Source organism: Ovis aries, unplaced genomic scaffold (assembly GCF_016772045.2).
Source record: "Ovis aries strain OAR_USU_Benz2616 breed Rambouillet unplaced genomic scaffold, ARS-UI_Ramb_v3.0 scaffold_87, whole genome shotgun sequence".
In the NCBI taxonomy this organism is placed as follows: domain Eukaryota; kingdom Metazoa; phylum Chordata; class Mammalia; order Artiodactyla; family Bovidae; genus Ovis; species Ovis aries.
In genome coordinates this window covers 527,899-549,940 of record NW_024599828.1, presented here as the reverse complement: position 1 = coordinate 549,940, position 22,042 = coordinate 527,899, and the positions used below count along the sequence as shown (strand labels likewise).

Sequence of the window (22,042 nt, the reverse complement as noted above, 5' to 3'; positions counted from 1 at the left end):
CACGATGGTGTGATCACTCATCTAGAGCCAGACATCCTAGAATGTGAAGTCAATGGGCCTTAGAAAGCATCACTATGAACAAAGCCAGTGGAGGTGATGGAATTCCAGTTGAACTATTTCAAATCCTGAAAGATGATGCTGTGAAAATGCTGCACTCAATATGCTAGCAAATTTGGAAAACTCAGCAGTGGCCACAGGTCTGGACAAGGTCAGTTTTCGTTGCAATCCCAAAGAAAGGCACTGCCAATGATTGCTCTAGCTACCACACATTGCACGCATCTCACACACTAGTAAAGTAATGCTAAAAATTCTCCAAGCCAGGCTTCAGCAATACGTGAATCATGAACTTCCAGATGATCAAGCTGGTTGTAGAAAAGGCAGAGGAACCAAAGATCGTATTGCCAACATCTGATGGATTATTAAAAAAGCAAGAAATTCCAGATAAACACTTACTTCTGCTCTACCAACTATGCCAAAGTGTTTGACTGTGTGGATCACAGTAAAATGTGGAAAATTCTGAAATAGATGGAAATACAAAACCACCTGAATTGCCTCTTGAGAAACCTGTATGCAGGTCAGGAGGCAGCAGTTAGAACTGGACTTTTGAACGGTGGTGTTGGAGAAGAATCTTGAGTGTCCCTTGGACTGCAAGGAGATACAACTAGTCATCCTAAAGGAAATCAGTCCTGAATGTTCACTGGAAGAATTGATGCTGAAGCTGAAACTCCAATACTTGGCCACCAGAAGCAAAGAGCTGACTCATTTGAAAAGGACCTTATGTTAGGAAAGATTAAGGGCAGGAGGAGAAGGGGATGACAGAGGATGAGATGGTTGGATGGCATCACCAACTCAAGAGACATGAATATGTGTGGACTCTGGGTTGGTGATGGACAAGGAGGCCTTGTGTGCTGCCGTTCATGGGCTCACAAGAGTTGAACATGACTGAGCAACTTAACTGAACGAAGTTGTTGAATATAGTGTCAGATTTCTTTCCTTTTTTTTCTTTTGGTTTCCTTTGGTTTTGTTTTGATGGGCAGGATTTTTATTTTTCCTTAGAAGATATTCCACTCTGAATGTAGAGTCATAAGTCTGAATTTTAAAGCCACTTTAGTAATGTGTTGTTATAGGTAGGTAGTCAACAACTTGATGCAATTAGATTTATTATTCTTTGTTCTCAATTTGTTCAGTTCAGTTCAGGAATTCAGTTGTGTCCGTCTCATTGCAACGCCATAGACTGCAACAAGCAAGGCTTCCCTATCGATCACCAACTCCCGGAGCTTTCTAAAGCTCATGTCCATCGACTTGGTGTTGTTATCCAACCATCTCATCCTCTGTCTTCCACTTCTCCTCTTGCCTTCAATCTTTCCTAATATCAGGGTCTTTTCCAATGAGTCAGCATGTTTAGTATGCATTCAGTCTCTTTTAAAATCAACCAACATGAATTTAATTCATTTCTGTTCCCACTGCACTCCCGACTCTAGGCCAGAAACAAAACCATGCAGACTGAAGGCTGATTCCAGCACATCGCTGGGGAGATTTTGTTCCCACTTTTTTTTGGGGGGGGGGGAATAAAATTAGTTGCTAACATTAAAATCAGTAGATTGCACATAAATATCCAAACTTCTGATTTTCTTCAAAACATGGCCAACTGGCCTGCTTTTCGAGCATGGATGAAATGGAGGAAAGGCTGTTAACAGAGGTAAGGCCTGTGCTGCCCAGATTCCAACATGGCCACCTAGTCCTAGTATAATATCTCCTGCCTCCTGGGGCTATGACTTTGTAAGAACTAGACTTCTAGCTCTCTTAAGATAAAGACTACCTTTGTCTTGATCAACTTTGACTTCAAAGCCTTTAACCCAGAACCTAGCACACAGTTCTTCCTTGTACAGTTGTTGGATGATAGAAAATATCTTGTGGATGCATCTGACATTTCTTCCAATGTAGAAACCATGCAATTGAAGTACTGCTCTGCCCTAAATCTTTGATGCAGCCTAGCATCATAAGTGCCCCTAAGTCTGCCATTAGACCCCCTACCTAAAGCCAGTTGTATGTCCCTGGGCTGTCCCTGAAGTCTTCACTTTGCCATTTGACAAGTTATCATCCTAGCAATGTCCTCGGCAACGAAGAGGGCAACGCATAGGAAGATGACATGAAACCACACATGTCCGAGCATGGCCCCTAATATCCATTGTTCATGATGTTGTTAACAGCTTTTTCTCCAAGTAGGCAAGGTTTTCCATCTTCTTAGATGTCCAAGCAGATCAGCTTGATTTTCCAGCCAAGATTCAAGGAAGAGATTACAGCTCAATTCTCTGTATTCTGAAAAGCTTCAAAGTCCATTCGCCAAGGACACTGATGAAGGTAAAGTTTTTGTCAAGACCTTTGTGTTTTTTTTTTTTTTTCAGATCTTTTAGTGGCCTGAAGGGGAAAACTAGGGTAGGTCAGAGCGTATATAACTAGGGGCTCCTGGTCACCACTACACACTAAGAACCTAAACATCCCTGAGTACTTGGAGCCAGAAACGAAGCATGAAGTGGCTTGTGCTCCTTGGGCTGGTGGCCTTCACAGAGTGCATAGTCAAGTAAGTATGGGGACTGTATGTCACATAATATTCCTTTCTCAGATTTTTCTTTTCATCTGATTATTCTTCCAACCATCAGATTTAGAATGGAAAGGAATATTACTGTAAGAGTGTTACAGCTCAACTCTGATTTATTTATAAGTAACTTGCTATAAGAACTGTGGATCCCAAGGTCTTGGTGTAGATTTGGGTTGCAAAACACTTGGGGTCCAGTCATGTCATGTCCTGTTGAAGTTGCAACTCCTTGCAACTGTTCATTGCACAGTCTATGCAGATCTTGATGGGGTCCTATGGAACAGCACTTTTCTACATTTTGTTCAACATGTCCTCCTTTTTCCCTGTCTATTTCAGTCTGTATATGCCTATGTCTGCATGTCTATATCACTGTCATTTATCTCTACATCTCTTTGGAAGTCACTGGGAGTGTATTTCTCTTTGTGTTGTTTGCTTTTAATTTTTCAATTTACTCATCCTTCCTTCTCAAGCCTCTGAATTTCCCTTCCTTGTTCCCTATATCATGGATTTCACTTTCAACTCTCTCTTCTCTTTCAGCATGGAGAAAGATAAACTGTCTTATATCTGGCAAGCAGTGTGACAACACCCAACTCAGAAACCTCTTGCATTTCAATTTTCTCCCTTGTAAAATAGAATGAGTCCCCCTTCTATCTCCTTCCTTGAGGTTCTTTGAGAGGGAATGAGTGGGATGGCAACAGCAATGCTAATGGCTGTCATTGTTGAGAACTCCTATTTATCAGGTACCTTATATCCATCACTTCACTTATCCCCAAGATATTCTATTTGGAGTGTTTGTATTGTTACATTCCACCATTTTGCCAAAGGGGACACTGAGACACCACATGATCATATGGCTTACCCAATATTGCAGAAAATAACCTGTATTCAAATCTATGTCTTTGTCATGGTATATGCATAAAATTCTGATAATAATGTGCCTCATAAAAATGATTAGAAAACACACATATCCATTACAATGACAGTTATACGTTAACACTGACAGCTAATTGTAGCATCATCTTTGTATTTTTGTCAAATATTCAATGAAAGAATACCTCTAAGGAGAATGAAGACCATGAGAAAAACCCTCAGTGGAAAAAACATGCTGAACAATGTCTTGAAGGAGCATGCTTATAGACTGTCCCAGATTTCTTTTCGTGGTTCAAATCTAACTATCCACCCACTGAGAAACATCAGAGATGTGAGTATTTGGGAAGGATCGTGCTCCACAGGGCTCCCTGGTGCTCTAGCTTAGCATGGGGCTCATCTGGAGGTGCCAGGTGGGATGTTGGGATTGGGGTTCCTGCAGGAGGCTGAGACATTGGAAAATAGGGACCCCACCCAGAGAGAATGGCACTCTCATCCTCAACTGTTGGTCTTTGTGACTGGGCCTGGCAATTACCAGGTGGCAGGTAAATAAATATCCATTTCTGTGTCAAACATGTGTCATTAGTTTGAGGGTGATTGTTCCTTAGGAACTAGGTGAGCCACTCAGTTACAGATGAAGATTGAGCCATCAGTGATCAAAAGGCAGAACCAACTGCAAAGCAATTGTCAGTCCCCAGGTAGAGGAATTCAGTTTCCACAGATGCAAGAACAATAGCAAGAAAAAGTTACTGAACCTGTATTCCATGTATGGCCATAAGAATCTAACACAGTGCTTACTCTTTCTAGATTAGAAAAGGCTTATTTTGTCTTCAAAAATGTCCATTCCAGACTGAGAAATAGGCAAAGAGTAAATACATGTCAAATGAAAGGGTCACCTGTGTGGTGTTGATTGAATGTGGTCTGACTTTAGAGGGAGTGGCTGGAGTTGATCAAGAGGGACCTTCTTGAGAAGGGGGTGCTAAGGCTTGGTTTGAAGAAACTACAGAGCTTCCCAAATGAAGGCACCAGGACTTCTCTGGGTGGCCAGCAGTCCTGGAGGCCCAGTGGTTATGCCTCTGTTCTTCCCATGCAGGAGGACCACTTCAACGCCTGTTCATAAAGTCAATATCTTGCATACAATGTAGCACAGGAAAAATATATCAAATGCAGATAATTCTGTGACCAAAGTCTGTGAAATGAATGGTGGTTAGAAAGTAGTCTCAAGAGATATGTGACACCAGAGGGAGTCATCAGTGTGGGAACAGAGGGTAGCCAGTTCTGCTCTAACCCACTCCCTCCTTCTCCATATAGATATTCTATGTGGGTAACATCACCATTGGAACACCCCCTCAGGAATTCCAGGTTATCTTTGACACAGGCTCATCTGACTTGTGGGTGCCCTCCGACTATTGCAGTAGCTCAGCCTGTTGTGAGTACAGACAACCCCTACCCGGACCATCTTTCACTTGCCCTGCCACCCTGTTTCCACCCTTGGCACCTGATGACACTCATCTCTTGTGTCTGCAGCTACACACGTTAGGTTCAGACATCGTCAATCTTCCACCTTCCGGCCTACAAATGAGACGTTCAGGATCATCTATGGAGCTGGGAGAATGAAAGGAGTTGTTGCTCATGACACAGTTCGGGTAACAGTGTAACAAATGATGAGTCAGGACTGGATATAAGGCGACCACTGCTTTCAAAACAGATGTAGGACCATCTGGCAGGACCCTACCTAGCCTAACTCCCATAGATATTGGCCATCTTATCCACAGGATCACATCTCTGGGGTGGCAGTGCCCATGGTGACACACGAGCAAACAGATTAGCTAACCCAGAGAGTGGCTTGACGTGCGGACTTGCAGCTCCTCTGCCCATGAGCAGCTGAAGGTTCATTTTGCTCGGAATGAGAAGGGATAAAACACCCACTTTTCTATTAACAGACTGTTCCAGCCACTTTCAGGTGATAACTGGTTTAATTCTGCAACAACCCCACACAGCAGTTACTCTGATTAGCTCATGAGACATATGAGGAAACTGAGGTCCAGACAGCAAGGGCCTTGCTGAGGGTACACATGTGATAAAAGGTGGAGTTAGGCTGGCTTTTCAGGACTGAATTTGCTGTGGGGTGTTTGGGGACAGGATAAAACTGATCAGGGGACCCTGGGGTCAGTCAAGGCCTCAGGTATCCAGAGTGGGAAACTGGAGGCCTGAGAAGTCAACGAGCCTGATAAATGAGTTGTTATTCGAGAGGACCCTTGAGAGTCTAATAAATCTATGGTTTGCCTCTCCCAAAATACTTGGGTACTTCCCCTCCCTCTTTCTCTCTCATATACACTCACAGAAATATACACATATCCCCAAAAGTGAATGCCCCAGGCAGTAATTTCATAGAACCCTGCAAGCAAGATTATGTTTTTGGCTTTTGTCTTCCTGACAGATGTAGAATCCACAGTACCTTACTGAGAGTTCAGTCCAGTCTTGTCATTAGGTCACAGTGATGCCAAAGAGAAGGCTATCTTGCTCTCAATTCTTTTGACAATAAGATGGCACCAATGTGACCTGGCCTGACTCCTGGTTGCCCCACCTGGACAGAAGCCACGAGGCCTATTTGACTCACTCGGGTGGTGTTTTTCAGTGGGGCCGATGTTTTATAATTCATAGCCTCTCTCAAATGGAAACCCAATTCCCCTTCTACCTTGCTCTAACCGTCTGTGGGCAACCAAAGACAGAGCCCAGCCTCAATTCTTCTCTAAGGATCTAATGGCAATGCACCCCAGCCCAATCCTAGCCCCACTTCACATATCTGTAAGTGGGAACACTCTTCTCTCCCACAGATTGGGGACCTTGTAAGTATTGACCAGCCGTTCGGTCTAAGCGTAGCAGAATACGGATTTCGGGACAGAAGTTTTGATGGCATCTTGGGCTTGAACTACCCCAACAAATCCTCCTCTAGAGCCATCCCCGTCTTTGACAAGCTGAAGAATGAAGGTGCCATTTCTGAACCTGTTTTTGCCTTCTACTTGAGCAAGTAAGTCTGAGATGGACATTCCTTTCTCCAAATTAGCTGTAAGATGCTTTCAGTTGCACAAAAATTATAGAACACTTGATAAAGAAGTATCCTGAGAGTAATATAACCAAGGATAACTATGGCCCCAGGGCCCTATCTGGCTTCACCACTGGCTTTTATAAATAAAATTTTATTGGAACACAACCCTACTCCTGGGCTCCAGACAAGTAACTTGGTCTAGGGGGTGAGTCATGAGGGAGGCAAAAAGAAGGCAACAGGAAACAAGTTGGAGGAAAAAGCATTACGATTGGCTTATGAATTTGATAAGGAAGGAAGGAGAAGGATGGGGGTTCTTTGCTTCCTCATTAGCATTTAAAACAGAGCCCAGGAATAACTACCCAATTTGTGGAGCCAGAGAGAAATTAAAGTGTGGGACACAAAAGCGTGGGACCCCTCATTCAAGAAATATTAGGCATTTCAAGACGGGGAGAGCAGAGGTGGGGTCCCTTTTGAGTGTGGGCCCCTTTGGACATTGTAGGTCACAGGCCAATGGAGCCAACTCTGGGTGACCTGAACCCACACCTTAGAACTCCCAGGCCTTGATTTTCCTGAAAAATGACAAGGTGGACACTGGGAAAGGCAAAACACTTCAGCACCCTGTCTTCTGAGGGTGTCTGAGCACTCAGGTTGCTGAAGGTCCAGGGCTTCTTCAGAAGACATAGTGGGTGGAGCTCAAACAAGTGATTCACCTTCTAAGCTCCTCTATGCCACTCATGAGACAGTAATGAACCTCAGTCTGGATCTCTATCTCTCCTGGACTCGATTTCTGTATCTGTACATGAGGACCTCATTAGGGCCTTGATGTTTGGGCCAGCACAGCTCTCAGACAGTGCTGTTGTTATTGTCCTCCAAGGATTCCCCCTTCACATCTCTCTACAGAGATGAGCAAGAGGGCAGTGTGGTGATGTTTGGTGGGTTGGACCACCGCTACTACAAGGGAGAGCTCAACTGGATACCTTTGATTCAAGCGGGTGACTGGACTCTACACGTAGACCGGTAAGCCTCTCCCTCTGAGCGTCAGCCCAAGTGATGCTCCTGTTAGTGTACATGTACCCAGGCAGACACACACAAATGCATTCTCAGACACACAGTCACACAGACATATACACCACCCACAATGACACACACAGACACACAGACACATGAAAACATACAAGCAGACAAATATAACCTACACAGAGACATATGAAAACACGCATAGCTAGTCAGAGACACACAAGCACTCACAGAGACACACACAAACACACATACAAACAAACTCACAAGCACATAGATATACAAACAACCCATGGTTTCATAATCCCCAGGCCTTCTGAGCAAGTCTCTGACCAGGACCTTAAAAGGTCCAGAGAGATCTGTGCTGCTGGGAGAGGGCTGCACCCACTGCCGTTTGAGGTGGGAAGCATGGTTAGAAGACTCTATAATGTGTTGAACAGAGGATCAGGGAGAATTTCACCAGCCTGAACAGAGTTATGATAAGATGATAAACTGTCCAGTGCTACCTAGGACATAGAAAGTTCTCAGTACAGATAAATGTCATTTTAAAAACAGGGAAACTCCTGAGCAAATGGGGAAAACTGGTCTCCTTAGGGAGCAGCTACCCAGCAGTGGAGAGAGGTTGGCTGCAGTCTTAAGATGTGAAAACAACTAATAAAAAAGGCACCCCATATTTATGGGCACACAGAGGGGCAGTGTCTATAACAGAGAATCAGGAATGTGGGATCCAGGAGTGACCTGAGGACAAGAGGCATAATTGATACGGTTCTGTGTGATATGCTCAGACAAAAGCTGACTTATCCTTTGGAGTTTGTGTGTGCTAGTCATGTATTTCCTGGCCAGGGTCTCAGGGTCTGAGCTGGTTGTAGGACTAGTGCTGGGAGATACCCTCTCCCAGAGGAGCCCCTCTATCCCCCTACTATGAGAATTGCTGCCCCTGTGAATCACCATCTTCACTCTGTGTGTGACCCATTATTTGTTCTCCACCAGATTTAGCTCTCTGGAGGTTTCCTATTGTTTTCTCGGTCTACATTCACTCACTCATTGAACAGAGAAGCATTGGGCATCCACGGTGTGCCAGACACTTTAGGCAGGCAAGGAGAATAAAACTCGCCCTCACTCTAAGAAAGCAGATGTACATGAAGTGACTCACCCACATAGTGAATTGTGACTTTGGTACATGCTAGACATGAGGAGGAGAAGGTAATGGCAACCCACTAAAGTACTTTGCCTGGAAAATCCCAGGGATGGCAGAGCCTGGTGGGCTGCTCTCTATGAGGTCGCACAGAGTCGGACACGACTGAATTGAGTTAGCAGCAGCAGCAGCAGCAGACATGAGGAAGGGTCTACAGAGAGTGACCAAGACAGGAGACTGATAAACACCAGGGGAAAGACTTTCCAAAAACTATACGATTAAGCTGGAATCTGGGAGATGAGAAGAAATATGCTAGTCAAAGGGGAGTGGAGTCTTCTAGGAAGGAAGATCAGCTTGCGTCAAGGTACCAAAGATCCTGGTGTATTCAAGTCCTGCCTTTGATGATGTCAGGAAAGGTGCTGTGTCGAGAGCAAAGGAAAATAGGGCAAGAGATGAAGGGCTGTTTAGGAGACAGTCAGGAAGGGGACAACTCTGGGGAGATTCAGAGCGACCTTGATGCCTGCTTTCTTCCATTGTCTCTCAGCATCACCATGAAAAGAGAGGTTATTGCTTGTTCTGACGGCTGCATGGCCTTGGTGGACACCGGGGCATCACATATCCAAGGCCCAGGAAGATTGGTCGATAACATACAAAATCTCATTGGTGCCAAGCGATGTGGTTTCAAGGTGAAGGGTCATGCCCCAGGGTCACTCCCAGTCTACACACACAAAAAGGATCTGCATAGTCAACCTCTCACCGTCTCTCTCTAACAGCACTACGTTTCATGTTCTGTGGTCAATACTCTGCCCTCTATTATCTTCACCATCAGTGGCATCAAGTACCCAGTGCCAGCTCGAGCCTACATCCTCAAGGTGAGGGGACAATACTGAGGGTTGGTTCTCAAACTGGAGCTTGCAGGAACCCTTGGGCTGCTGCTGGGAGAAATATGTCCTCTGGAGGCCATGCCACACCATTGCAGATGCAGTTGAGCCCTGTGGCTGGACCAGTCCTTCCCAAAAAACCAACCACTTGAGAGTAAAGGGCTGTGTGGGACACTGATTTTCCTGAAATAAATGTGGAGATACCACACCATATGGCATGGTGGGAGTCAGGGAGTGGGGAACACTAAGGTCCTCAGTCCTCAAAGAGCTTCAGTTCAATCTGAACCCTTAGATGCATGAACATGAAATTCAACTCTAGCAGTCCTTGAAATAGGCCATGTTATCTGGAGAATGGCTGGGGACAGTCCAAGTGTGAAGTGCCAGCATAAGTTAACAGTCTGCCTTACCCTTTCAAGATTTTTCTGCTTTGAATGATAAATTACATGGTCAGCCTAATCCTCACCTGCATCTTCCCCTTGCTCTGGACAGGTGCCTCCTTTGTCAGTTGGGGTACCCGACCCTTCAGTGGTGAGGTTGGATAATAAGGTGTATAAAGGGTGCACAGTGACTGCTCAGCCCCGGCACAGGGGAGAGGCTTCATGTCAGCTCCCTGCGAGAGTTCAGAGCAGGCTGATGGGCTCAAAGAAGGCTTTGAGGAAGAGAGGGAATTTCAGGAATTCCATAATGACAAACTCATTGAACCATACGGAGAGTTGCTTGGTTCTAGGCAAAAGTGCACTGGATTCTATGCAAGTGGCATCTCAAGGTGGTCTGCACTAAGGCACTGAGGACATACTAGGGTTGATGAGGGCTACGGACTGACCAGTGGGGATGGGGAATGAGAGTACCTTACCCACCCAAGCCTGGATTGGCCAAAGAGGGTGAGTGTGGGCCAAAGGAGGCTTCTCGGACTTCCTGAGTTAAGTGTTCAAGAACGTGTTGTGGGCACTGCTCTATTTAAGATGGATAACCTACATTGAGTTACTTTGTAGCACAAGGAACTCCACTCAGTTTTATGACAGCCTGGATGGGAGGGGTGTCTTTGGGACGAGGATACCCTGATACATACGATTGAGTCCCTTTACTGTCCACCTGAAACTCAGAATATTGTTAATCAGCTATATTCCAATACAAAATAAAGCTTTTTTTTTTTTTTAATAAAGCACAGATTGTGGGGATTCAGGACGAGAACCAGCATTCTCTGCACAGAAAACAAGGAGCAGGAGTCAGAAGGAAAGAAACAGGGAGTGAGGGGAACTATGGACACACTTGTTCTTCTCTAAATAATTATATTGAAGTGTGGCTGATCTTCTGTGTTAAGTTCTGCTGCAGAAAAATGTGTCTCAGTTATACATATAAAAGTATTTTCTTCTTAGTCTTTTTCATTTGGTTTATCACTGAATATTGAATATAGTTCCTGATGCTCTACAATAGGACTTCGGTTTTTTTACATTCCTCTGTTTCCCCACCTCCCAGTCCTCCACTCACCACACCCTTCCTCATGACAGCCTGATGTTTTGGCCCTCTTTGGTTTTGGATGAACTCTCATATCCCCTGCTGCTCAGAAAACCCCTTGATACTTACTAAAAAAGGGAAATAAAACAAATAATTTTGCTGGGTCTGGATATTGGGGGGAGTCACTGGTAAGGACTCATGCTGACTGGTGTGTGTCTCTCACTCCCCCAGGATTCTTTAGGCTACTGCTATACTGCCTTTAAAGAGAAAAGAGTGACGACATCTACAGAGTCCTGGGTTCTGGGTGACGTCTTCCTGAGGCTGTATTTCTCTGTCTTTGATCGAGGAAATGACAGGATTGGCCTGGCACCGGCAGTGTAAATTCTTGGAGTGGTTCAGGAATCAGTAAGGACGCTCCTAACACACACTCACTCACAGTTTGGGCACTCCTGCCCAGGATGCTGGTGAACTGTATTTGGTGTTCTGTACACCCTATTCTCAGTAAAGAATAAAGTGTTTTCCTCTTAATGGTGCTGAAACAAATGTTGCCTCTGTTTGTGTCTGGATGGGAAGGATCTAGAACCGAGTTTGAATCAAAATTGAGAGGAGCCCTACTCCAACTGGCTTCAAGGAAAGGGGAGACTCATTGAAATGATACTGGGAATCCAGGATACAAGTATCAGAGGAAATACAAAGATCTCAGTGACTGGAAGCAAGAGTTCAGAAATCATCAATTCTATTTTACCCTCGCTATTTCCCTTCGGTCTGCTTTGATGGTCTTAGCCTGGTAACTATTTTACTTAAGGCTTCTACATCTAGTGAGGGAGTTCAAGCTACCTGCCCTAGGGTTTTAAATCCTGAAGGCATCACCTAGTAAGGAAAAAGGATTGCAGACATCAGAGTTCAAGGGTGTTCTCTGAATCACCCACCTCAGTTCACACGTACAGCCCTAGATCAGGCATCCTGGCAGGGACATGGTGTCTTATGACTGGTTTTGCTTGGTTTTTGGACCTGACTCAGCAGGACACATGATTGTTAATTTCCTCCAGAACTATATGACTGAAACTGGGGAGAGGCAGCCCCAAGGATAGCAACTGGCAGATGGTCTAGGCCATGGAAGAGTTTGTGATGACACATAAACTCCACCACCTAATCATTCAGAGGAATTATAAGGGATAATGAAATACACACCCTTTGTCCCATCTCAGACGAACTTATCACTGGGCTTCTCCTCCAGGGGATGTTGGGTGAGGTGCTTCATGCAGAGCTGGTTCCCTCTTTTTCCCACACCCCAGTCACCAGCTCTCTGCCACATATGCCTGCTCTGTCCTTTCCAGTCCTACCTGGTAAGTGGTGGTCCCAGTGAATCCCTGAGCCATCCCCCTCCTCCAGGGCCAAGAATCCCCCTTCCTTGGCCTCCAATGCTGTTGAGGAGAATGCAACGCATATATCAGTGAACCCAAGGTACACAGAGCCTTCAGCGTTTCTGAGCTTCCTCCAGGGATGGAGCTACAAAGTATTTGCTTGGAGCTGCCATGGTTAGGCTCTTCTGCGGTGGAAGAATCCATTCTTTCCACCTGGAGGCCCTCAGTAGATGCCTCAGCTGAGTCAGCAGGAGTCACAGGTTTATGTCTTTTCAGATTGACTGGTTTGATCTCCTTGTTGTATAAGGGACTCTCAAGAATCTTCTCAAGCACCACAGTTCAAAAGCTTAATTCTCTGTCATTCACCCTTTCTTATGGTCCAGATCGGTCATCTATATATGATTACTGGAAATATCATAGCTTTGACACTACAGACCTCTGTAGCAAAGTGAGGCTCTGCTTTTTAATACACTGTACAGGTTTTTCATAGATTTTCTTCCTTCCAAGAAGAAAGTGTCTTTTAATTTTTGGCTGTAGTCAAGGTCCAATGTGATTTTGGAGCCCAAGAAAATAATATCTGCCACTGGTTCCACGTTTCCCTCATCTATATGCCATGATGTGGTGGGACCGGATGCCATGAATGTTGAGTATGTTTTTGTGAAGAGTTTCTTTGAATGTTGAGTTTTAAGCCAGTTTTTGCATCTCCTCTCTTCATCAAGAGGCACTTTAGTTCTTCTTTGTTTTCTAACATTAGGGCAGTGCCATCTTCATATCTGTAGATGTTGATATTTTTTCCAGTAATCTTTATTCCAGCCTGGGATTTATGTCTCCTATATAGACGTTAAGTAACCAGAGTGAGAATGTACACCCTGTCACGCTTCTTTCCCAGTTTTAAAGCTTTCAGTTGTTCTGTGTCTGATTCTAACTGCCTGTTTTTGACCTACATACAGACATTTCAGGAGACAGGAAAGGTGATCTGGTACTCCCATTTCCTTAAGAACTTTCCACAATTTGTTGTGGTCCTTTATGTGAAAGGCTGTACCATAATCAGTGAAGCAGACAGAAATGTTTTCTGGGATTCCCTTGCTTTCTCTATGATCCAATGGATATTATCAATTTGATCTCTGGTTCTTCAAACCAGTTTGTACATCTGGAAGTTCTCAATTCATGTAGTGTTGAAGCTTAGCTTGAAGGATTTTGAGCATTACTTTGCTAGCAAATGAGATGCATGCAATTGCACGATAGGTTGAACTTTCATTGGAATTGCCTTTCTTTTGGATTGGAATGAAAATTGACCTTTTCCAGCACTGTGGCCACCGCTGAGTTTTCCAAATTTGCTGGCATATTGAATGCAGCACTTTTGCAGCCTCATTCTTTAGGATTTTTAAATAGCTCAATTGGAGTTCCATCACCTCTCCTATCATTGTTTGTAGTGATGCTTCCTAAGGCCCACTTGACTTCATACTCCACTATATCTGGTTTTACATGAGTGACCCAAGCACGATCCCTATCCCAGTTTTATGACCATTTTTGGACAGTTCTTCTGTGCATTCTTGCCGCCTCTTCTAATCTCATCTGCTTCTGTTAGGTCTTTGACTTTTCTGTCCTTTATTGTGCCCATCTTTGCATGAAGTGTTCCCCTGGTATCTCCACTTTGCTTGAAGAGATCTATACTCTTTACAATTCTATTATTCTCTTCTAATTCTTGCACTATTTACTTATGAAGACTTTCTTATCTCTCCTTGCTCTTTTCTGGAAGTCTGCATTCCATTTAGTATATCTTTCCCTTTCTCCTTTGCCTTTCACTTCTCTTATTTTCTCAGCTATTTTTAAGGCCTCCTCAGGCAACCACTTTGCCTTCTCACATTTGTTTTTCTTGAGGATGGTTTTGATGACCACTTCCTGCACAATGTTACAAACCTCCATCCATAGTTCTTCAGACTAACAGACCTAATTCTTTGAATCGATTTTCCATCTCCACTATATTATCATATGGTATTTGATTTAGGTCATAGCTGAATGTTCTAGTGGTTTTCCTTACTTTCTTCAATTTAAACGTGAATATTGTTTGCTTCTGCCTAAGCATTGCTTCCAGATCACCACCCACCACTCCCAGTAGGTGTGGAGAAAAACACACAATTTGAGGACTGTTGCCCTGGGTTTGTGCTTGTCTTTTTACATGCTTAGCTGTGTGAGCTTCATCAAGTCTCTTAACCTCAGTTTTCTCATCTGGAAAATGGGCACCATGATGATAATTCCACCTTCTAGATTGTATGTGTGCCTGCAAAGAGGAAGTGGCCCTGAGAGGACTTTCTGGGTTCCTCAGTCTGGAACAAATATGAATTATTCTGCACCTGGGGAGAAGGAAATCTTCTGTTTAGAAGTAATGACTGTCATCCACAAGGCTAAATATTGATTCAAGCCAAATGACATTTATTTCTGAACCCTGACCCAGAACTCTGAGCCAATGCTTCTCTTTTCTGGGCTCAGACAAGAGCTAATGATTACTGTCTCAGATTACTCCCTTCCTCAGCCCTACCAGTCAGCCTTTCCTTGTCAATGCTTCTCCCCTGAAATCACACTGCAAGGACAGTCATAAAGGCTCTTGGTCTCTTGTCAGTTTCCCACATCTCCAGCAACAAGTAGCTGTTATGGCTACTTTTCATAGCAAAAACTACGACAACCTGTATAGTCCAGTCTCAGCCTGTTAAAGGGATCTTTCCCCATTTGGCCCCTCATGTTTAAATTATCTATATTTGCCTTAGTAACCATCCTATGCTTGCTGTTTAATGTCGAAATATGTGTAGACCTAATGTAGTTTTATTTCCTAAGCTTAATTCCAACTATGCAATTAAGTAACCAAACATTTACTCATCTAACTACCCACAGGAATTGACAAAAGCAAACCACCCATCATGCATTTCTTGCTTGCCCCAAAATACCATTGAACTGATCTGCTTAAATAATATGATACATTGGCATACACTCCAGAAGGGACACTTTTTCTCTGGATTTGTTTTCCATCTAGTGCAGAATGTCTACCATCAGCCTGGCCCTTCAGCAGCTGGTCACTTAATTTTTGCAGACTCAGCCAACTCCAGATTCCTTCCACATCCCTCAATATAATCTAGAGAACAGACTCAGTCAGAGTTCTCACTCCTGCAGAAAGCAGGTTTTTTTGTTTGTTAGTTTGTTTTTTACAAAACAATATTTGGTAACACATTCAAAATCTTGTGCTCCTTGCCTTCGATTCAAGCATGTGCACCAGAGGATGGGAAGCCTCCCCTTCCACCTAGACCTTTCACCACTCCCACCAGGGCCACAGGCTTGACTGGACCCCAGAGACTTCTGCCTGCTCCCTGATGTCCTCTGTACATTAGTTCAGTTCAGTCTTTCAGTCATGTCCAACTCTTTGCTATATCATGGGGTGCAGGAGATGGACAAGTTTCCCTGTCCAACATCAACTCCCAGAGATTGCTCAGGCTCATGTTCATCAGGTCGGTGATGCCACCCAACAATTTCGTCTTCTGTCTTCCCCTTTGCCTTCTGTCTTTAATCTTTCCCTGCATCAGTGTCTTTTCTCATGAGTCAGTTCTTCGTATCAATTGGCCAAAGTATTGGAGGTTCATTTTCAGCATCAGTCCTCCCAGTGAATATTCAGGACTTATTTCCTTTAGCATGGACTGGTGGAATCTCCTTGCAGTCCATGGGACTCTAAAGAGTCTTATTCAACAGCACAGTTTAAAATCATCAATTCTTTGGTACTCAGCTTTCTTTATGGTCCCACTCTCACATCCACTCACGATTTCTGGTAAAAACCATAGGTTTGACTATACAGAACTTTACTGGCAAACTAATGTCTCTGCTTTTTAGTATGCTGTGTGGTTTTTCATAGCCTTTCTTCCAAGGAGCTAGCATCTTTTTTTTTTTTTTTCCACAACTGTGGTCACTATGTACAGTGATTTTGAAGCCCAGGAAAATAAAGCCTGTCACTGTTTTCATTGTTTTTCCAGGTATTTGCCATGAAGTGATGGAACTGGATGCCATGATCTTCATTTTTTGATCTGTACATACCACATCAAGACCATCCCAAACAAAAAGAAATGCAAAAAGGCAAAATGGCTGTCTGAGGAGGCCTTAGAAATAACTTAGAAAAGAAGAGAAGCAAAAGACAAAGGAGAAAAGAAAGACATACCCATCTGAATGCAGAGTTCCAAAGAATAGCAAGAAGAGATTATTAAAAAGCCTTCCTAAGTGATCAGTGAAAGAAATAGAGGAAAACATTAGAATGGCAAATATCAGAGATCTCTTCAAGAAAATTAGAGATAGGGAGGGAATGTTTCAGGCAAAGATGGGCACAATAAAAGAGAGACAGGGGATGGACCAAACAGAAGCAGAATATATTAAGAAGAGGTTGAAAGAATACATAGAAGAACTGCACAAAAAAGACATTAATGACCCAGATAACCACCATGGTGTGATCACTCACCTAGAGCTAGACAATCCTGAAATGTGAAGTCAAATGGGTTTACAGAAGCATCACTAAGAGCAAATCTAGTGGGTGTGATGGCATTGCAGTAGAGCTATATCAGATCTTTAAAGATGATGCTGTTCAAGTGCTGCACTGAATATGCCAGCAAATGTGGAAAACTCAGCAGTGACCACAGGACTGAAAAAGTCGTTTTCCTTGCAATCCTCATAAGAGGTGATTTTAAAGAATTTTCAGCTACCCCACAGTTGCACTCTTGTCACATGCTACCAAAGTAATTTCTCCAAGCAAGTTTTCAACAAAACATGAACTGTGAAATTCCATATGTTCAAGCTGGATTGAGAAAAAACAGAAGAACCAGAGATCAAACTGCCAACATTCATTGGATGATAGAAAAAGCAAGAGGATTCTCGAAAAACACCTGCTTCTGCTTTATTCACCATGCAAAAGCCTTTGACTATGTGGATCACAACAAACTGTGGAAAACTTACAGAGAAGTGAATACCAGACCACCTTACCTGCCTTCTGAGAAATCTGTATGCAGGTCAAGAAACAACAGTTAGAACTGAACATGGAACAAGAGACTGGTTCCAATTCGGGAATGGAGTATGTAAAGGCTGTATATTGTCACCTTGCTTATTTAACTTATATGCAGACTACATCATGTGAAATGCCCAACTGCATGAAGCACAAGCTGGAATCAAGATTGCTGGGAGAAATATCAACAGCCTCAGATATGCAGATGACACCACTCTCAGAGCAGAAATTGAAGAGGAACTAAAGAGCCTCTTGATGAAAGTGAAATAGGAGAGTGAAACATCTTGTCTAAACTTCACAATCAGAAAATGAAGATCATGGCATTTGGTCCCATCACTTCATGGCAAATAGGTGGGGAAACTTTGGAAACAGTGACAGACTTTATTTTCAGGGGCTCCAAAACCACTGTAAATGATGACTGCAGTCATGAAATTAAAAGATGCTTGCTCCTTTGAAGAAAAACTGTGACAAACCCTAACAAATATTTTAAAAGTAGAGACATTACTTTGCTGAAAAAGTTCAGTATAATAAAAGCTATGATTTTTCCAGTTGTGATGTATAGATGTGACAGTTGCACCATAAAGAATGGTGAGCGAAGAATTGATGGTTTTGAACTCTGGTGTTGGACAAGACACATGGGAGTCCCTTAGAATGCAAGGAGATCCACACAGTCATCCTAAAGGAAACCAATCCTGAATATTCATTGGAAGGACCAATGCTGAAATTGAACTTTAATACTTTAGCCAACTGATGTGAAGAACTGACACATTAGAAAAGACCCTGTTACTGGGCAAGATTGAAGGCAGGAAGAAAGAGGTTGACAGAGGATGAGATGGTTGGATGGAATCACCAACTCGATGGACATGAGTTTGTCCAAGCTCCAGGAGTTGGTGAAGAACAGTGAGCCCTGGCGTGCTGCAGTCCATGGTGTTGCAAAGAGTCAGACATGACTGAGCGACTGAACTGAACTGAACATATCACATAGCAAATACTATTTCTAATGGGCATGTTTCTCCAGCAAGACTGGGGCTCCCTAAGGCCTCAACACATATCCTCTATCAAGATTGCACCCATGCACAGAAGTCAGTGCCTAGCATTCACAAAGCATTCAGTGAGTTCTGATTGCAGGGGGACCTCCATTTTAATCGACATAAAGGAGTAAAGGACACATTTATATTCCTGTCTCAAATAACTCCAAAGTAGAAAAGACAAATGAAAGAACATTGTTTTACATTAAACATCTGTCAGCAGAGAATGGATTCCTGAGGTGGGGAGCAAGCAAGCAGAGTTCTACAATTGCCCCAACTCTAGAAATAGTTTCCAACACATACATGGAAGGTATACCTAGGCAGAGACAAAGTCTCCCCAAGAAGAGAGATTTATGACTCTATATAGTTAGAGTTCACAAGAGAGAGCTACACACAGAGAACTATTGGAAGGTACAGGTGATACCCCTCCAGTCTTCTGCAGAGAGTTGATAGTATTGGTCTGAATTATAGGGAAAAATCCTTGAGTCTCAAATTGAACCAAGTCTAATTGTGTCTCCACCAACCAGTGTGCAAATTACTCATTTTAAATATAAATTTATTTATTTTAATTGGAGGCTAATTACTTTACAATATTGTATTGGTTTGCCATACATTGACATGAATCCATCACAGGTGTACACATGTTTCTCATCCTGAACCCCTCTCCCACCTCCATCCCTATTCCATCCCTCTGGGTCATCCCAGTGCACCAGCCCCAAGCATCCTGTCATGCATCAAACCTGGACTGGTGATTCATTTCACATATGATAATATTCATGTTTCAATGCCATTCTCCCAAATCATCCCACCTTCTCCCTTTCCCACAGAGTCCAAAAGACTATTCTATATATCTGTGTCTCTTTTGCTGTCTCACATACAGGGTTATCATTACCATCTTTCTAATTTTCATATATATGTGTTGTATATTGTATTGGTGTTTTTCTTTCTGGCTTACTTCACTCTGTAAAATAGGCTCCAGTTTCATCCACTTCATTAGAACTGATTCAAAGGTATTCTTTTTAATGGCTGAGTAATGATCCATTGTGTATATGTACCACAGCTTTCTAATCCATTCATCTGCTGATGGATATCTAGGTTGCTTCCATCTCCTAGCTATTATAAACAGTGGTGCAATGAACATTGGGGTGCACCTGTATCTTTCAATTTGGTTTCCTGGGTGATTATGCCCAGTAGTGGGATTGCTGGATCATAAGACAGTTATATTTCCACTTTTTAAAGGAATCTTCACACTGTTCTCCATAGTGGCTGTACTAGTTTGCATTCCCACCAACAGTGTAAGAGATTTCCCTTTTCTCCACACCCTCTCCAGCATTTATTGCTTGTAGACATTTGGATAGCAGCCATTCTGAATAGCGTGAAATGGTACCTCATTGTGGTTTGATTTGCATTTCTCTGATAATGAGTGATGTTGAGCACCTTTTCACGTGTTTGTTAGCCATCTGTATGTCTTCTTTGGAGAAATGTTTGTTTAGTTTTTTTAGCCCTTTTTTGGGTCTTTTTTTTTTTTCTTCTGGGATTGAGCTGCTGGAGTTGCTTCTATATTTTTGAGATTAATTCTTTGTCAGTTTCTTTATTTGTTATTATTTTCTCCCATTCTGAGGGGTGTCTTTTCACCTCACTTATAGTTTCCTTGGTTGTGGAGGAGCTTTCAATTTTAATTAGGTTTCATTTGTTTTCTTTTTGCTTTTATTTCCCATATTCTGCGAGGTGGGTCATAGAGGATCCTGCTGTGATTTATGTCGGAGAGTGTTTTGCTTATGTTTTCCTCTAGCAGTTTTATAGTTTCTGGTTGTACGTTTAGATCTTTAATCCATTTTGAGTTCATTTTTGTGTATGGTGTTAGAAAGTGTTCTAGTTTCATTCTTTTACAAGTGGTGGGCCAGTTTTCCCAACCCCACTTGTTAAAGAGATTGTCTTTTCTCCATTGTATATTCTTGCCTCTTTTGTCAAAGATAAGGTGTCCATAGGTGCATGGATTTATCTCTGGGCTTTCTATTTTGTTCCATTGATCTATATTTCTGTCTTTGTGCCAGTGCCATACTGTCTTGATGACTGTGGCTTTGTAGTAGAGCCTGAAGTCAGGCAGGTTGATTCCTCCAGTTCCATTCTTCTTTGTCAAGATTGCTTTGGCTATTTGAGGTTTTTTGTATTTCCATACAAATTGTGAAATTATTAGTTCTAGCTGTGTGAAAAATACCATTGGTAGCTTGGTAAGGTTTCCATTGAATCTGTAGATTGTTTTGGGGTAGTATACTCATTTTCTCTATATTGATTTTTCTGATCCATGAACACGGTATATTCTCCATCTATTAGTGTCCTCATTGATTTCTTTCACCAGTGTTTTATAGTTTTCTATATACAGGTCTTTAGTTTCTTTAGGTAGATATAGTCCTAAGTATTTTAATCTTTCCTTGCAATGGGGAAAGGAATTGTTTCCTTAATTTCTCTTTTTATTTCCTCATTATTAGTGTATAAGAATGCAAGGAATTTCTGTGTGTTGATTTTATATCCTGCAACTTTAAGATATTATTTAGCCCTAATAATTTTCTGGTGGAGTCTTTAGGGTTTTCTATGTAGAGGATCATGTCCTCTGCAAACAGTGAGAGTTTTACTTCTTCTTTTCCAATTTGGATTCCTTTTATTTCTTTTTCTGTTCTGATTGCTTTGGCCAATACTTCCCAAACTATGCTGAATAGTAGTGGTGAGAGTGAGCCCCCTTGGTTGTTCATGACTTTAGGGGAAATGCTTTCCATTTTTCACCATTGAGGATAATGTTTGCTATGGGTTTGTCATATGTAGCTGTTAATATGTTGAGGCATGTTCCTTCTATTCCTGCTTTCTGGAGAGTTTTTATCATAAATGGATGTTGAATTTTGTCAAAGGCTTTCTCTGCGTCTATTGAGATAATCGTATGATTCTTCTTTTTCAATTTGTTAATGTGGTGTATTGCATTGATTGATTTGCAGATATTGAAGAATCTTTGCATCCCTGGGATAAGCCCACTTGGTCATGATATATGATTTTTTTAACGTCTTTTTGAATTGTGATTGCTAGGATTCTGTTAAGGATTTTTTGCATCTATGTTCATCGGTGATACTGGCCTGTAGTTTCCTTTTTCTTGTGGAATCTTTGTCAGTGTTGGTATTAAGGTAATGGTGGCCTCATAGAATGAGTTTGTAAGTTGACCTTTGTCTGCAACTTTCGGGAAGAGTTTGAGTAGCATAGGTGTTAGCTCTTCTCTAAATTTTTGGTAGAATTCAGCTAGGAAGCCATCTGGTCCTAAGCTTTTGTTTGCTGGAAAATTTCTGATTACAGTTTCAATTTCCATGCTTGTGATGGGTCTGTTAAGATTTTCTATTTCTTCCTGGATCAGTTTTGGAAAGTTATGTTTTTCTAATAATTTGTCCATTTCTTCCATGTTGTCCATTTTATTGGCATATAATTGCTGATAGTAGTCTCTTATGATCCTTTGTATTTCTGTGTTGTCTGTTGTTATTTCTGTGTTGTCTGTTGTGATCTCTCCATTTTGATTTCTAATTTTATTGATTTGATTTTTGTCCCTATGTTTTTTGATGAATCTGGCTAATGGTCTGTCAATTTTAT

General features: G+C 42.5%; 2 protein-coding genes across 2 annotated transcripts in view; both read left to right on the top strand.

Annotated features, from left to right (window-relative positions):
* The window catches only part of PAG3 (pregnancy-associated glycoprotein 3), a 928,325-nt gene that overhangs the window by 750,755 nt on the left and 155,528 nt on the right, over nt 1-22,042 (top strand).
* On the top strand, nt 2,462-11,543 carry LOC101109683 (pregnancy-associated glycoprotein 4-like). The gene is made up of 9 exons (XM_027959288.3): nt 2,462-2,581; nt 3,647-3,797; nt 4,775-4,892; nt 4,991-5,109; nt 6,301-6,494; nt 7,413-7,529; nt 9,209-9,350; nt 9,438-9,536; nt 11,232-11,543. The coding sequence occupies exons 1-9, from the start codon at nt 2,529-2,531 to the stop codon at nt 11,379-11,381; spliced, it is 1,143 nt and encodes a 380-aa protein (XP_027815089.1). The 5' UTR covers nt 2,462-2,528; the 3' UTR covers nt 11,382-11,543.

Bases quoted from the DNA above. Each gene is read 5' to 3' on its own strand.
- LOC101109683 (XM_027959288.3), top strand. From the start codon at position 2,529: ATGAAGTGGCTTGTGCTCCTTGGGCTGGTGGCCTTCACAGAGTGCATA. The intron at 6,495-7,412 runs GTAAGTCTGAGA...ATCTCTCTACAG, and splicing joins TTTGCCTTCTACTTGAGCAA to AGATGAGCAAGAGGGCAGTG. The intron at 7,530-9,208 runs GTAAGCCTCTCC...ATTGTCTCTCAG, and splicing joins TGGACTCTACACGTAGACCG to CATCACCATGAAAAGAGAGG.